A 17815-nucleotide genomic window follows, 5' to 3' on the forward strand; every position below is an offset into this window, starting at 1 on the left:
TTCTTTTAAGACTTTTCTTTTAAATGTGCAAAAAAAAGGTGTTTATGATGCATCTATTGTGCCAGAGATTAATAACAAGATTAACCATGTCTTTATGCAGTAAAATACCTATAAATTCATCATAATATGATGTTTATTTATCATTTCATTGATCATAAATGCAATAAATCTTACCTACATGCAATAAACCTACCAAGAACGAGTCATGTGCTTTTCTGACATTTCATTTCATCTCTTCTCTCTGTTGTGTTTTTCTTTCTGTTCTTTGAAATGTGCGAACAAACATCCAGGTCTTTGGCTCAAGCCTGGAACAATACCTGAGGTAACAAACAGCTCGGCTTTAATTACATCCCTGCTACAGACTGGAGAGGTCCCTGTACCCTTGGCCAGATGACTGACTCGCACAACAGTATAAATGTGCCCCCCCTCGTGTGCACATACCCCCACCCATGTCCAAAGTATGATGAGAACTGGACTTTGGCCTCTTGACACGACTTGATTCATGCAGCGATGAGACCCAGATACTGAATAGTTGATGAGCTGGAAAAAGCAATGAGTGCAGGGACGGGATGGGGTGGGGTGGGGGCAGGAATAGAGTGAGGGAGGGTGCGATCAAGCAGGAAGGCAGGCTCGCTCCACGCAGCTCCATTTCAGTCCCATGGCTGGGAGGATTGAGGCAAAATGAAATCAGCAGCGGGAGTGCATGTAGGCTGAGTTAGACGTCACTCGTCCCGAAGAGAAGGAGGATCAGCAGAAGCATCACAGGGGAGGATGGCCTCTTCGTTCAGCTGATGAGAGGAGTTTCACCATGGAAAAGCTGAAAGGTCCCAGAGAAGGATGCAACAGAGGCACATGTGGATGGAGAGTCCTGCTTCTGCCCCAGCTGAACAGGCAGTCGCTGTACGTGTACGGCAGCGAGGTGGCCGTGGAAAAGGAGTGTGTCCGTCAGCTGGAGAGCGGAGTCTTTGTCATTCACCCTTTCAGCCCCATGAGGTATTTGCTTCCTCTGATAGATTCAGGCCAGCCTCGTTCATCACACTCACCGTGTTTCCAATTGTTTTTTCATGCGTGGATTCTCATGGAGTTCAGCAACTTTCCATCATTTCTGTCAGTTCTTGGAAGATTGTCATTGAAATTAAGTTATTTATAGTTGGTAACACCAGTTTTCTTAGAAGTATCTTTAAAAAAAAACATTGCCTCTCTCTAATGTTCTTCCACATCTGTTAGGAACTCTGCTTGGAATGATGGAGTGATAGTTTATTTCTCCTTTACTAATGCAAATGAAGAGCCAAAGAAGAGGTCTACCCTGCTGGTCTTTCTTGTACTCCCTTGTTTAGACATTTAAGTGTATTTTGTTGAGTTTGTCTGATACGAGTTGAATAAACTGAGTTGACATAATGCTTCGAGGCATTATGCAACACTTAAGCGACTGCAAACCCCAGAAATCCCCAAGGGAACACAAATAGGAGAATATCGCTGTTACGTATAAAGTGGGACAGAAAAGTTGATGGTTAGAAATCCGTCTCAGTTGTGACACTTTCATTTTTTTGAATGGATATTAACGATATAACTGAGGATTAATTTCAGAGGCAGCAGGGGAGGGAGCCAATATGAGTTTCCTCAGGTGTTTGGGTAACAACCGATGGGTCTGTAAGGTGAGCATATGGGTTGAAAACAGAGCGGTGATGAAACAGCTGGGATCAGAGAGCAGAGTCGCTTGAGCCGGGCAATTGAAGCCTGGCTGAGACGATGCGCAGTTACATTATCAGCGTTTGGGTGGCATCAATCCGCTGTCCCACATGCTGATGTAGATGGTCAGTGAGCTTCCTGTGTGGCAGATGAATGCAGACCATCCACTGAGATCATGCATGGTTGAACAACACTTGGGGGGGAGTCGTCAGAGCTCTTTCCCGCTGACCTCCTGATCTTCCTCTTGCAGGAGTTACTACATCATGGGCATGATGGCCATCACCTTTCTGAACCTGATCGGTATTCCGATGGAGATCGCATTTCTTGACGGCAGCAGTGGACTTGCGTGGGAAAGTTTTAACGTGTTCTCAGACACTCTGTTTCTCATCGATGTGGTCCTGAACTTTCGAATGGGTATCATAACAGAGGACGCAGAGGTGAGAGCGGCAATGCCTATTTTTAGGCACAATTTAGGAGATGATAATCCCTGCTTGGACCAGCTCGTAAAATCTGTCTATGCTGCGTCTGTAATCTACTCAATACACGAAAGGTTAGATTAACCACCCACTGAGCTCCGTCTGGGACACGGACAACATCAGCACCTGCTGTTTCATTTTATAACTGAGATTTAAATGTTTCTGTCAAATTTGTATATGACATTTCCAATTAAGTATTATCCAGACTAATCTGTTATCAGTTCACAACCTTCTGTAATGTAGATCGCGTGCGCATCATTGGAAAAAACCGCATGCTTCTTTTTCCTCTAACAGATTGCTAAGGCGATGTGCTTATATGAAGGCTGAAGGTCATCGCCTTGAATGCTGATGGCCTGAGTCACTGGCTCAGATCAAGTGTAATATCGTGCATCTGTGGGGCTTTTTCTTGCATATGTATCTACCAACTTTTTTTCTTCGTCAGGAAGCTATTCTGGACATCAAGCAAATACGAGTCAATTACCTAAGGACGTGGTTCATCCCAGACGTCATAGCAGCTTTTCCCATCGGATACATTCTGTTGTTTGCGGTAAAAATGGAAGCAAGCAAACAAAAAAAACACTTTAATTTTATGAACAGAGCAATTACTTCCTTTGATATGTTTTTCAGGCGTAAAAATGTGACGGATACGTAAAAATCATATGTGGTTTCGTTCTCAGGACTTGCATTATCAAAATGAGGACAGCCCGTCCAAGACCAACAAGATGATGAGAATCCTGATGTTTGTGCGGATCCTCAGCTTGATCCGGCTGGCTCGAGTGTCTCGACTGGTCCGGTTCTTCAATGAAGTGGAGAAAGTGAGTTTAAACATTTCACAAGGGGAATATCTCAAATAAAAAAATCTTGCTGGGCTTGTGTGACAAATTTACGTTTGATAGGAAATTTCACCTATATATATATATATATATATATATATATATATATATATATATATACATACACACATTTCGTACACAAGAAACAACTCTGCTATACTTGTTTCTTTAGGATCTTGACAAACTGTAACTTCTTTTTTATCTGAGCACCACATCTGCTCACACAGTTGCTCAATTAACGGCCGTTCTGCCGTGTGTGTTCTGCTTAGCCTAATATTCAAATTGGCCTCCAGAAATACTTCTGCCAGTGTAGGGGTCGGGCAACTTTTGCACAATCGCTTTTGTTATGATGCTAAACTTAGATCTTGGTCTTGAGACGACACTTAAATAAAAAAATAAAACACTTTAAGCTGATATTTAGCTTAATAAGCACCAGCATTTTAATTGTTGTCAACAACACAGTCTTTTGGATGAATGCAAGGCTTACTTCTTTTCTTTCCTCTATCATCAATTGTGCTTTTTTTTATTTAGGTCGCCCACCTTTAAATACATAGTTTTATGTGCGATGCAAAGCTTCTATCTTTGCATTTTGCTGATTTGTACGGTAGTTGTATTGGTTGCTGTTAGCGTTAGCTAACAAGATGCTAACCAGTATATTACACTGAACAGATGCGTGGTTCCAAGGAAAAACCACAGAAAAGAGGTGTGTTTATTTCTGCCGCGTTTCTCCTGCTTGCCTCTCATGTTTGTTATGATCACATTCACACTTAAGCTGGTCTTGTGGCTCCAGAATTCTCTACATTTAACAGTGTTTGTTTTGAACAGGTATCGGCTCCGACATATAGTGTCCGTCTGTCGGTTCATTGCTAGTAGTCCTGCCACTCTAATAACAAAGAACAAATACTTGTCTGAATATTTGCGTTGGGAACTGTGGTCTGAGATGTTTGCCCGTCTCCTGTGTGAGCGAATCCATGAATTATTTAAGACTGTAAACAAAGAACTTTAGATAATCTGACTTAACAGTTGGCTTGACTGCAGCCTACCAAATCATCTGGATGCTCCTGTTTCTGACTCACGTGCAATTGTGTAAATTTATCAATAACTTTAATCAGAAATAAAATGGCAGGTTTGTAATAAACAAAATTAAAACTGTAAACGTTCCAACTCTCTCAGCTCATCAGCTCAGCAAACCGAGCCTTGCATGTGTTTGCATTTTGCAGAAACAGAATTGTTTTGCTGTCTGGTTCATCTGAAGCAGCATTACTGCCTCCATTTTTCACTCAATTCAACTATGACACAGCAATTTTTTTTTAACCCTTATTTACCCTGACAGTAACCATTGACATTATAAACCTCTTTTGCAAGAGAGTCCTGGCAAAGAGGCACCCACAGTCCGCTTACAAATCACAGACACTGAAACATAAGGATAATATAAACATTAAAACATAACATTTGCAAAAAGCTAAAATACTGAAATATAAAACAGTGAATCATAAAACTAGTGATATCGGTGATCAAAAGAAACAATTACAGTATTTGGTGGAATTCTTTGTTGCCGTACCTTAAAAACATTTACTGATGGTGGTTCAGTATGTCCCCAATTTAATTTCTGAGTTATTTCAGGCTCCATGTTTAAAAGCTTTTTCCCCCAAATTCTGTGATGGGACAGTAAGCAGCCACTGATTGTGTGATCATAGGGAGTGGGTATTAACGCTTCTCTGTTTAATCAAATGGGGATGTACTGTAAGGTATTGGTTCTGCCTGCTAGTGGAGAGAAGGCCATCCGCTCATGCAGGTGGATGTACCAGCTTCAGGCCTCAAAAGCTCCAGAAGACCTGGTTAGCTTTAGGAAAGTGCAGTCATCGAGTTCCCAAAACAATTAGAATCCACAAAATCTGGGAAATAAGAAAAAAACACAAAGGAACACAGAACACAAACAGAATATGCTGCCATTTAGATTGTTTGTAGGTTTACAAAAAGTGTTGAATGTCCTCTAACAGGTGTCCAATGCAAACCTGGAGGTGGTCCGCCTGTTCTTCCGCATCTTGTCCCTCTTCATGATGATTTTCCTGCTGTGTCACTGGAACGGCTGCATCCAGTACTTTGTGCCCATGCTGGAGGAGTTTCCTGCTGACTGCTGGGTCCGCAAAGAGAACCTGATGGTAAAACTCAAACTGTAAATGATGAGAGTACGACTGATGGGGTTTTAGATAAAGTATCTTGTTGCGCATATCATTTCTCAGTTTTGGCAGGAATAAGACCAAATATCTGCCTTTCAAAGTAAGATTTCGCCAAACCACAGTTGTTTCCTTACGATAAATAAATATGTTTTTTTGTGCTTCTTTGGAAAATTGGTAATTTGTTTGGTTCAGGACTTGCAGTTTTTTGGAATTGCAGTTTACCGAGAATCATTTTTCTTCCAGAATTCAACAGTCATTGTAAAATACTCCTGGGGAGTTTTCCGAGCCCTCTCCCAAATGATTGCTCTCTCTTACGGCTCAATGGATGCTCCAACAAGTGAGCTTGAACGTCTCTGTTGCACAACCTGTGCCTTTTTTTTTAATCACAAAGCTGCTGATTTGTTTTGCTCTCCAGATTATGTAGAGATGTGGATTGTCATGGTCAGCATGGTGTCCGGCTGCATGATGTACACGGTTCTGGTGGCCAACGCCACAGCAATGATTGCCAACCTTGACCCAGCAGCTAAGGAATACAAAAGCAAGGTCTGTTGTGAACGTCACATTTAGATTACTCCTTAGCTGTACATTCCAGTGTGTACTTCAGCCGTCGTGCATTTGTGGAGGGTTTGAAAGATGTGTTACTTTCCGCAGATGAGCCGCTTGGAGCACTACATGACCTTCATGAAGCTGCCACCAGAGCTGCAGCTTCGCATCAGCAACTATTACCAGGCTCGTTACGGAGGGAAGTGGTTTGATGAGAAGGATGTGATGGACACAGTGTCCTCATCACTCAAAGAGGTAAACCTTTTTCTGTTGCACAGAATGCTAAAACTTTTCCATGATAATTGCCGCAACCAAAATTCAACCGCAACATTGTGACTCTGGCTGGTAAAATTTGATCTTTGAAAATGGTTTGTGTTGGAGAGGCAGAGGTTGGATCAGGTAGCAGGGATCAGCATCTGATAAAGATCAACGGGTTTTACCTCAAAGCACTCATACTCTGCCAGTTTCTCTTTGATTACTGCAAATAAAACTACACTGAATTAAATCCATTTAAAGGTGCAACTGCTAATGACAGGCCTTTGTCTTCATTTATCAAAGTATTTAATTGACTGAAAGATTGACGGATCATTTAGTCCTGGTATTTATATAAATCACATGTGTTTTAGGCTGCACGGTGGCGCAGTGGTTAGCGCTCTTGCCTCACAGCAAGAAGGCCCCCAGTTCAAGTCCCGGCTGGGGGACATGAAAAACAGAACATCAATGGGGGACCTTTCTGTGTGGAGTTTGCATGTTCTCCCTGTGCATGCGTGGGTTTTCTCCGGGATCTCCGGCTTCCTCCCACCGTCCAAAAACATGCTACATAGGTTGATTGGCAACTCTAAATTGTCCATAGGTGTGAGTGTGAGAGTGAATGGATGTGTGATTGAGGATATTCTACCCTGCCACAGACTGGCGACCAGTCCAGGGCATCCCTTGCCTACGCCCAAGTGGCCGGGATAGGCTCCGGCAACCCCGTGACCCCGAAAGGGAATAAACGGTTAAGAAGATGAATGAACGAACATTTGTTTGCATAGTTTCATTGATGGTGTGACCTTTACTTAGGTGGGACTTTTTATGTAATTTTTATATTAAATAAGTATGAATTTTCCACTAGCAACCCCAAGAGTATTTAGACACAGTTGATGAAGAATTGAGTGGATTTAGAGATTTAAAATGACAAGAGTTTAGTTGATGTGTGAGCATGCTCTTTATGCTATGGCTGAGTAATTTTTCCTATATTTCACAAATTTTCTATACAGTTATCCAATTCCTCCTATGTTTCATGAAGCTAAATATGGTTACGGTAGTGAAGCTTGCAGATATTCAGTCTGTTACCCGTTAATGTGATTTGTCTTTCAAGATGAAATGTCAGTTATTGGTCCCTAATTTTACCTATAAATTTCTCCCAGACGTGTGACTTATACTCCAGTGCGACCTGTATGTGATTTTGTTCTTCTTTTTTTGAATTTCTTGGCATCTGAAAAAATACTCTGGAGTAGATATAGTGTCCTAGTAGCTATCTTGTTCTTGCCATTGAGCTGGATTATCAGGACTTGCTTTACTTGTTGAAGGTATTTGGCTGTTGCAGATTTCCTTGTTGCCTGTCTCAGGTTGCCATTTGCCTCTGGAATTCTATCACTGTATATTGGAAATTTGCAATGATGCCTGACATGAGCTTATATGTTGTATGGAGGCAGGTTATTGACCGGTAGTTTGATGGTACTGCACCCTCTGAGGGATCTTCCATTAGTCATTCGGTGTGTGGCCCCTCTGTTAGCAGCTGGTTCATTTGTGCTGCCAGGCGCTCATGTAGTGCAGTAGGCATGTATCACGTCAGGATCTGGTGCTGTCCAGTTCTTCATACCTGAGACTCTTTCTTGGATGTCTCTGTAAGAGTTACTGGATTCAGGGAGGTTGCTATGTTCTTTTCTCAGAGAGACCAGCCACTGGGCATTACTGTTATGTGATGTCTCTTTCTCCCATATACTTTTCCAGTACTGTTCAGTTTCCATTCTTGGTGGGTCTGCTCTGCTGTTTGACCCTGCCCATGAGCGTACACTTTTGGTTGAGTTTCAACCAAAATAATTAAGCAAATGGATCAATATATGAGCAACACTGGACAATAGAAGATTGAAAAAACGTCTCTGGTTTGACGAGTCTCCATTTCTGCTGCCGCATTCGGACGGTAGGGTCAGAATTTGGTGTCAACAACATGAAAGCATGGATCCATCCTGCCTTGTATCTACAGTTCAGGATGCTGCTGGTGGTGTCATGGTGTGGGGGATATTTTCTTGGCACACTTTGGCCCCCTTAGTACCAATTGAGCATGGTTCCAACACCACGCCTACCTGAGTATTGTTGCTGACCATGTCCATCCCTTTATGACAACAGTGTCCCCAACTTCTGATGTCTGAGGTCAAAAATTGTTATCCTAGAGCAAGATAGCTCTTATCTCTTAAGATATCTTATCTGGTTGCGAAAGGTTTGAAGACTCTTTCTTGTGTCTGAGGAAAGCTTCACCTTTTCCCGTGTTCTCAACTCTATTCCTGTTGGTGGAGCAGATCTGGAAATCCTCATCTGATCAAATTTTATCAAATTTGATCAAATTTGATCAGATCCAGAAAAGTTTTGAAATGCCAAAATCTTTGATCCGTGGAGTCGAAACAGGGAATTTGGTAATCTGGATCACTTTAATCCTGGTCCGAAGTTTTGAAATACCGGGCTTAAATGATTCCCCTTAACTAAGAAGTTAACAAGTACTTTATCTGGGACATTATTGCTTTCAGTTCCAAAGCTGTGCCAAGACACTACATTTTACAGTAGTATGGCTTTAAAGATTTGTTCAGAAATATTAGAAAACAGCAGCGGTTAATGGAGTTGTTTTACTGGAGCACATAAGATGAGGCGGTTTAATGTTTCAGTCAGACAACTCTTGCAGAAGAATATTTATTTCACAACATCTTTAGGTTTTCACAACATCTTTAGGTTGGCATTCACGACTTGATGCACGACTTCGTTTTGGCATAAGGCTCCGTTCAATTCCTTGAGATAATTCTTTTTTCCTTACACTTTCGGGTAACAAAACCCCCGTAACGGAGCCCACAGGTGAAAGCCGGGGAGGAGGGAGGGGCAAAGAATGAGCGCTGAAGGTAAAAGACAACGAACAATTGTACACCTGACTTAAATAGGACGCTGAGCAGGTGAGTTAATTGACTGACCCGCCCTAGTGGAGTAACCTGTAATTCTGCAGAGTGTCTGCCCGAAAATGCGACGAGTCGCTATTTCTACACACAGTGGCGGTTCTACCCTGAATTACTCCCCGGGCGAGACCCTCCCCTGGCGCCCCCCCCCCCTCCCCCCATTGAGTCACTTTGTCCATGTCAACTGACATATTTTATTGTCATTGAAATTAAGAAACATATGTAATCAAACACAATATTGAATACATAATATAAAATACATATTATAAAGCACAAATCTTTTATCACACAAATAAATATAACAGCAGCACCATTGCACTAAGAACAGAAAACACTAACTAAAATCTAACCTTCCTTGATGCAAACTCGTCAATAACGTCATCATATGAAATCTGCTCCCCTATGAACGATTGATCCTAACAACAGCAGGTTAGTGAGTCGCTCCTGAGACATTGGTGACCTCAGGTATGACTTGATCAACTTGAGTTTTGAAAAGCTCCTCTCTGCTTGAGCCACAGTGACTGGCAAGGTGAGTGCAATCCTGAGAGCAGTCCAAAAGTTGGGATAGATTTCTGATAGATAGTTATCAGATATGAAAGTGATAAACTCAAAGAGACTTAGAGTCGTTGATGGTAAGTTAGGCAAGTTCTTTATTTCCTGAACAAGCTCTCTACTGTCCAAATCACAGTTCCCTTCAAAATGCAGGATGTGGTCTAGTGCCGCGCATTGCTCCGTCAGTTCCTCATCTGCAATATAGGCCTTATAAAAAACATTTATGAATTGGAAATTTAAATTTTCATCTCTACTTCAGAAAAGAAAAAATAGCTCATGTTTGCTGTCCTCAATCCTTTGATTGGCACATTTTTTGTTGTGACCTATTAAATTACTGTATTGTCACCATAGAGTTGTAGTAAATGGTAAATATTCATCTTTAAAACTAACAACAGATTTATGCAAATTCTATTGACTAATAATATACCCCAACATTTGTAAATAAATAAAAAAATAAACTTCATTCATGCAGGCTCAAGTTTGACCCCTAAATCATCAGTTAACTGGTAAAAAAAAACATTGTGAAAACGTTTAGGCTTCCACAAATGATTATTAATCAAATAAGTAACGGCCATTCTGCAGTTATTTGCTCCATTAGCATGTTATGGCAGCAGCAGCAGCTTCAGCAGCAGCAGCAGCAGCATGCCAGCATCACAGCTCATTTAAAATTTATGAACTAAGTTTACAACAACAGCAAAATACAACAAAAACTTTACAGCAGAGCAGACAGAGACACGAATCATAACTAATGTTACAAGTTAAGGCAGAGCAAAAGTTAAAGAAGGAAATCTTAAAAATGATGTTATTTGCAACATTTGGGCCTACTTCAGTTTACTCATCAACCAAAATAAAGTTTTCATCAACAACGTTGTTGCTGCAGGGCAGGTGGCATTAGAATTTAGAAAACATGCAACTGAGAGGACAAACCCTTTTCTTCGTCTCTTTTCTCCTCTTCTTCTTTTCTTTTCTTTCTAAATTGGGCACCAGCTTTGACCTTTTTTTCTCCATATTTCAGATGTTTTTGGCATTTATCCCTTTATTAAAATTTAGGTTATAGAATGTCACCGTATGACTGACTTGTAAAAAAGTTTTATAAAGTGGATTCCACCCCCCCACCCTTGTCCCTCACCTGGCCAGTTCATTTGGAGGCGACCCACAGTTGAACTGATTCCCCGTAGCCCCTTTTTCGTCACACATTTCCAGCAGGAGCGCCTGCAGCTGCACCCAGGGGCGCCAATTCGCTACATGGCGGTGCAGTTTTTATTTTTTCATTGAGCGCTGAAGCGCGGCCCGCGACCATCACCCCCTTGAAGATGATCCGGCCAGGTTTTGCGCATGCGTTTCGCGCTCTATGCTCACCTCTCAGCCGGCGCCCTTCACCCCGCGCCCCCTCCCTTCTCCTTCTCACACACATTTGCGTCCACTTCTCAAAGACAGGAGGGAGCGCAGCTGCGGGGCGGGGCGCCGCCAGGTTTCAGGCTGGTACAAACTCTGTGACAGAAGTAAAGCAATAGTGGTGAATATACTTTTTTTACAAGGGCTGAGCTGCCGGCGCCGCCCCTGTTCATTTTCCGCCCGGACCACCGCCCGACTTGCCTGTGCCTAAAACCGCTTCTGTCTACACATCAATATCAAAAGTGTGTAGATACAGATCGTTAAGAGATATTTAGAAATAGAGATATTTGAACAATCTCAATATTTTTGGGGGGTTTATGGAAACCCAACAGAAATGTATTTATATTTATTCAAAACTTTTCGAAAGTGACTTTTATTCCTCTTTGTTTTTCAGCAAATCCTGATGGTAATGTGCAGCCGACTGTTAAGGAAAGTGCCTATGTTTCAGAATAGAGAGGAAAACTTTATTAACTCCATGCTTCTGAAACTGGAGTATGAGGTTTTCCAGGAAGGAGATGTCATCGTTCGACAGCACGTCCCAGGTGATCGCATGTTTTTCATCGATCACGGTCAAGTTCTCCTGGAGACTGATTCCTATGAGCGGGAGCTGTGTGATGGAGATTATTTTGGAGGTGGGTTGGATTCAGATACTTTATTCTGTCCAATGTCTGCCAGTACTGCAGCTCTCTAATTTACTTTAATTTAACTCTCAAAGTAGCAATGAATAAACAAATAACAGTGCCACTATAGAACAGTGTTTTTATTTTGGTCTTTATCAGTAAAGGGATTCAGAGAAATCCTCATGTCATGTTCAACATTTTCAGATTTTCTTTGAAAACGTTTTTTTCTTAAGTCCATGTCCCTGCACAGTGCCTAGAACTAACATTAAGCTTTTCACTTATAGTCTGGTGGGATGACCAGCGTTTAGAAGCAGCCCAAGTAGCTTTTAGCAGGTGTCCCAAAGGGCAATGCTTTTGCAAAGCAATGTTTTAATTTAATTGCACCACAGCGTCGGCTGAAATAGGCTCACTACCTCAGCGCTTCAAAGTCTGACAGTTCTACTTCCCTAAACTCTGCTGAAAGACTCCCTTAAGACTCAAAATATCCATTTGGACCAAGGCGCTGTTTTCATAAATGACAGATAATGCAAAGACAAACAGTACTAAGTAAGCCTCAGTATAATGCAGTACTGTTCAATCAGTCTACTGTACTTTGAGCAGCTTTTACCTGCATCTCATACGCTGTAAACCCGAACAAGATCAGTCAACTCAAAATTTATGAGGAAACTGATTACATAATCATTTTTGAGTTATATTACTTAAAAATTACAAGTTAATCGGAAAAATTGAGTTGTCATTTAACACTTAAACTATTACCTCTTCCTCATACCTCTCTGGGTCACAGGCCTGCCAGACATATGGTGAGAGTGAGCCAGAGCTCTAATGCATGTAAACTCCACACAGAATAGGGTGCTGTCACAGGTTCCCGAGCCGGGGTTTGATCCAGCGTTTTCCTGTTCTGAGTCAGGAGCACCACCCACTGTGTCATGAGACGTGAAGAAGTACCTCAATATGTAGGGCATTTCTTTATGACATAATCAAGTCTCTGTGCTTAAGTTTTGATACCAAGGTTTCATTTACTCAAAATGTTTTAGTCCAAACAAAGATATAACAAGTCAAAGGTAAATCGGCTTATGGGATTTAAGCTGACTTGACTTGGTTGCTACTTTTGAGTTCTATGATTATAAAACTTTTGAGCTCATTGGACTGTTCGGGTTTACAGTGTAACCATTAGTCTCTCACATGGAGGAATTTAGACTTTTGGCTCTTTCTTTACTTCACTTTGCAACGCGTCATTCAGGTTTCTTGGAGTTTGTCGATCCACAGCCCAACTGTTACAACTTTTAAGTTCCAAAAACCTTCAGTCTTTGACTTGATGTCATTCTGATTAAGACTTTAGATTCATTACTAAACCTCATTTTGACCATGTCAAAGTGGACAGACGCCTTGGACTCCCTTCTAGAGCAGCAGGAGTTCATGGTTGACTCCACTAAATGCCATATGGAAGGAACGCACTGCTCTTCAGGAGTAAATGGAGATAGAGCTCATGTCTGTTATAACATTTGTGAAATTGTGCTTTTAGTCAGCTCAGAAACACGTAAAACATATTAAATGAGGTTTGACGTTCAAACTGAACCTGCATTGCAAAACCTCTGGTGTGTTATATTTAGATGTGATTAAGCCCCACACATCAGAGTGGTTTGGGTCAATCTGAGCTGTTCACACTATTAATGTGGGGCAGGAGGGTCAAACAAAGCAGTAGGTACTTCTTGTTGCATGAATATTTCTCTGTTTATCTTTCTTTTTATTCATCGTAACAGTAGATTGGCTAAATGAATAGTTGACAGTTGCTTATTGTGTTTTTTTTAAAGAAAAGAATAGACTTGTATGAAGGGGATTAGATTCAGCCTTAGAAAAAGAACCACCAGATATTTTAGATCAACTTCTCACTGTAGTTTGGCATCGCTATTTCTTCTTGGGCTTTCATGGCTGAATGCAGAAGAAGTGCTAAAAACAGAAAGATATTTGTAGAAACAAGTATGCAAAAGAGAATGTATGTTCAGCAGATCAACAACAGATTTATTTTTGTGATAACAGAAAAGAGAAGGAAAAAAATACATTTTAAGACTCAAAAGATGATATTCTCGTGTCCAGCAAAATAATCCTTCATTTACATTTAAATGATAACACTGTTATTATACCTTTAGTGACCAAAAATGATTAATTAAAACTGTTCTTTTTAAATAAACGCCATGTGTTTATTTCTTAGTCTTTAGTCCGTCTTTTTGGCACAAAACAACCGGAGTTAAGCAGGCTTCGCCTAATAACTGACTGATGTCTGGGTATTAATTTGGGATTACTTGTCAAAGCTCATCTCTGTCATTAGAGTCTGCTCACTCATTAACCAACAGCCTTCTGCTTCCTTCTGCAGAGACATGTGTGCTCACCAAAGGCAAACATCTGGCCACCGTCAGGGCACTGACTGACTGCCAGTGTTTCTCGCTGTCCTGGAACAATCTTCAGGATGTACTCGGGAGCTTCCCAGAAATCAGGAAAGACTTGGAAAAAAGTGTCCTACTCATCCCTGATGCTGGACTGCTATAAAACCTAGACCTATGCAGTGCAGATGTGGAGAGAAGCCATGCATTTATTAAGCAACTACATTGATGAACAGAGACTAGTTTGCATATCCAACTGCATATTTCATCACCAAACTAAAAAGTATATTTTTAATCTAGGCATTATTTGCTCTTTCTTCCAAAGAAAACTATAAACATATCTACGCAACGCAACGGAGACACACCGCAGCTGGACCAGTGGGAACTGGCTTTTAGTTGACTATTAGTTGTAGTTGGACAAAAGAGAATTCAGATTCAATTCCTTATTTATTCTGAATAAACGTCTGGAATTTACCTTAATTCTGAAGCTTAATTTTCACAGGAAGTGTCAATAAAAAATATACAACCAGTTTTAAATGTGTACCACTTTGTGTTTGCTACAGGTCTGTGTCAACACATTTGGTGCTGTTGTAAAAGCCTTTAAATCAGGGGTCGGCAACCTGGGGCACACGTGTCACAGTTGGAAAAGACAACAATACACACATCATCGATCTTCTGTTTTTTTCGGATTTGAAAAAAAAAAAAATCCGGTTTGAGTGACAATCTCTTCTCACAATGAGCTTTTTTTCCTCCAAGGCCCCATAAGGAAAGGCTCCAATCCCGCAGCGCTGTTACTGGGACTCCGCCCACTAATATATATGCTGTCAGCCTTTAATGAATGGGCGATTTAAATTACAACTTAACATAAAATTTTAGATATATTGGAAATGTTTTGTACTTCTTTGTATTAGAGTTTGCATTATAGTTGGTAATGACAGTTCTTACAGGGAGAAAATTTGGAATTAGCATAAACGTTGCTGACCCCTGCTCTAAATGAACATCTCATTCTGAATCCCATTAACATCCCTCACAGACACCACAAGCATTGCACTGCAGCACAAAAGAAAACTGTACCATGAGCAAAGATGAGCAAGAAGAGTTTCTGAAGAAAATTTTTTTTGACAGGAACTGTGATTGTAGAGGGGCCCAAAGTCAAGAAATGGACTTGTGAACAGGCACTTAGCCGTACAAAAAGTAAAAGATGACATCGATCACAACAAATCACAAACTTAAAAAAAAAAGACTCAACACAGAGGTAGAGAGAAATATTTTTCTTGTAAGCTGCTGAAAACAGGCTAAGAAACAATCAACTGAACCTGATGGAGCTCTGGATTATTGAAACTAAATCCTGGCGTAGGTAAAAAAAAAAAAAACCTGATGAAAATCGTGCAAAGCTTGAAAGTTCCAGTGTGACAATGAACAGCAACACCTGGCGGCCATCTATAGGCATAGCTCCATCTTGTGCAGTGATGTACTGAAATGGGATCAGAGTTAGCAAAATAAGTTCACGGGAGACAGAGCGCTCTTTATTTTCTGTGAACATTTTCTTTCTTTAACCCTTTTGCTATCCTAGGCACATTAACGTTGGGAGTTGGGTCATCTGGACCCACTAGACAGAGCTCTGAACCTTTTTTCTTCAATGATTTGTGATCTTCACTGGTGTCCATGGATTACATTAAATCTTTCCACCTTTATGCACCTTTGTCATGGTAGGAATAACACGTCAATGTAAGGGGGGGGGTCATCTAAGATAGCACAAAGGTTATAAATATGAATTACATACAAGTGAGCTGGATGTAGGGCATCGTCTACGGGCGATGTCTGCGGCCCTGCATCACCTCACAGGCAACGCTGTAAAATATACTCAAAATATGAACACCAACAGTAGAACGAGTTAAAAATAGAGTGCCAATAGATACATGTGTGCATTAGATTAACTGTAACACCTTAGTGCCCTTCAGCAAACCTCCAGGGTCAGCTTTAGCCTTTCAGGAGCCTTTATGAGAGACACAATCTCTTAGAAAGAGATTTCTGTTTTTGCTTTGAGCCCAGACAGTTCTGTAAAAGGAATGCTGATGTTGCTGTATAATAGTGCATGGATAAAAAACAACAAAAATGTTTTTCATGCTAGAAAAGGTATTGTGCCAACTCGGCGTAAAAAGGAAGACAGCAGAAGGTCACAGCTTTGCAGAATTAAATATTTGTTTTATTTTTACACCAAAAAGACAGATGCAGACTGGTTCTATTCCCTTGGGGTTGTGTTGCGTTACTGGTTATCTCTTTAAACCTGAAAACCAAATATTTCATCCTGAACACCTGGGCTCTTCATATACATTGTCTATACGCTCACTGTGGTCTTTTCCAGGAATATCAAGGATTTTTCCTGAGTTTTTGGATCTCATGTTGAGCAGCTTTTAGCAACACATCCTATAGGAGTTCAGTCAACATATATGGGAAGGTTTTAGCGTTGTGTCCTCACTGCTGTCAGGAGACAGTAAATGAGATGGACACGTCTCCCTGAGTGGAAGACAACCACATGTTTGTCTCAAACAGGAGCTTCGTCATATACTTTTTAAATTAATTTGAAATGATCATTTTAGTGTGCTTGTGTTGTCAGCACATGCAGCTATGTAAAGAATTACACATTTACAGAGTTTTTTATTCCTTCAGGAATAGGATGTGTTTTTACAATGCTCTCTAAAAACAGTAAGGCAAATGTATTTCAAGTTTTGCAAGAAATCAAGAAGGGGTCTGACATTTTCATGTTATGTGCACAGATATTTTCAATAACTTATTCATATTCCACTGCTGCAAATAAGTATTTGAACACACGAGAAACACATTGTTAACATTTGGTGCCGCAGCCTTTGTTTTTGATTCCACAGGTCAAATGTGCACACACTGCAGGAGGGATTTTGGCCCACTCCTCCACACAGATCTCCTCTAGATCACTCAGGTTTCTGGGCTGTCGCTGAGAAACAGCGAGTTTGAGTTCCCTCCAAAGATCTTCTATTGGGTTGAGGTCTGGAGACTGGCTAGGTAACTCCAGAACCTTGATTTGCTTCTTATAGAGCCACTCCTTGGTTCTCCTGGCTATGTGCTTCGGGGTCATTGTCATGTTGGAAGACCCAACCACGACCCGTCTTCAATATGTCGATGAAGACTCATTCATCCAGGTTGATTCCATCATAGTAGTAGACACCAAATAGAACAAAATATACCAGCTCTTTTACCAGCTAATTCAGAATTGACAAAGCCTTTTGGATAAGAGGTGAAACGTCTTCTAACTTTAAAAACTATTCCAGATGACACCCCCTAAATCTACTACTATGACCCGTCTTCAATGCTTTAACTGAGGGAAGAAGGTTTTTCCCCAAAATCTGGCAATACATGACCCCACTCATCCCTCCCTTCTTACAGTGCCGCCGTCCTGTCCCATGTGCAGAAAAGCACCCCCATAGCATGATGCTACCACCCCCATGCTTCATAGTAGGGATGGTGTTCTTGGGATGGTACTTATAATTTTTCCTCCTCCAAACACAGCGGTTGGAATTAAGACCAAAAAGTTCTATTTTGGTGTCATCTGACTGCATGACTTTTTCCCATGATCCTCTGGATCATCCAAATGGTCATTGACAAACTTAAGACGCGCCTGGAAATGTGCTGGTTTAAGCAGGGGGACCTTCCGTGCCATGCATGATTTCAAAGCAGGACGTCTTAGTGGATTACCAATAGTAACCATGGAAACGGCGGCACCAGCTCTTTTCAGGTCATTGACCAGCTCCACCCATGTAGTTCTGGGGTGAGTCCGGACTTTTCTTAGGATCATTGAGACCCCTCATGCTGAGATCTTGCATGGAGTCCCAGTCTGCAGTCACATTTAGCTTCTTCCATTTTCTATCAATTTCTCCAACAATGGATCTTTTTTCATCAAGCTGCTTGGCTTTTA

At 41.1% G+C, this 17815-nt stretch overlaps 1 protein-coding gene across 1 annotated transcript; it reads left to right on the plus strand.

Moving 5' to 3' along the window:
• The first annotated feature begins 637 nt into the window (after window positions 1-637).
• Window positions 638-14403, plus strand: LOC101173821 (potassium/sodium hyperpolarization-activated cyclic nucleotide-gated channel 1). The gene is made up of 10 exons (XM_023950759.1): window positions 638-993; window positions 1940-2126; window positions 2608-2712; window positions 2843-2980; window positions 4999-5160; window positions 5422-5515; window positions 5594-5721; window positions 5830-5976; window positions 11263-11500; window positions 13860-14403. The coding sequence occupies exons 1-10, from the start codon at window positions 809-811 to the stop codon at window positions 14030-14032; spliced, it is 1557 nt and encodes a 518-aa protein (XP_023806527.1). The 5' UTR covers window positions 638-808; the 3' UTR covers window positions 14033-14403.
• Window positions 14404-17815: the final 3412 nt, after the last annotated feature.

The sequence above is a fragment of the Oryzias latipes genome, chromosome 21 (assembly GCF_002234675.1).
Source record: "Oryzias latipes chromosome 21, ASM223467v1".
NCBI lineage: Eukaryota > Metazoa > Chordata > Actinopteri > Beloniformes > Adrianichthyidae > Oryzias > Oryzias latipes.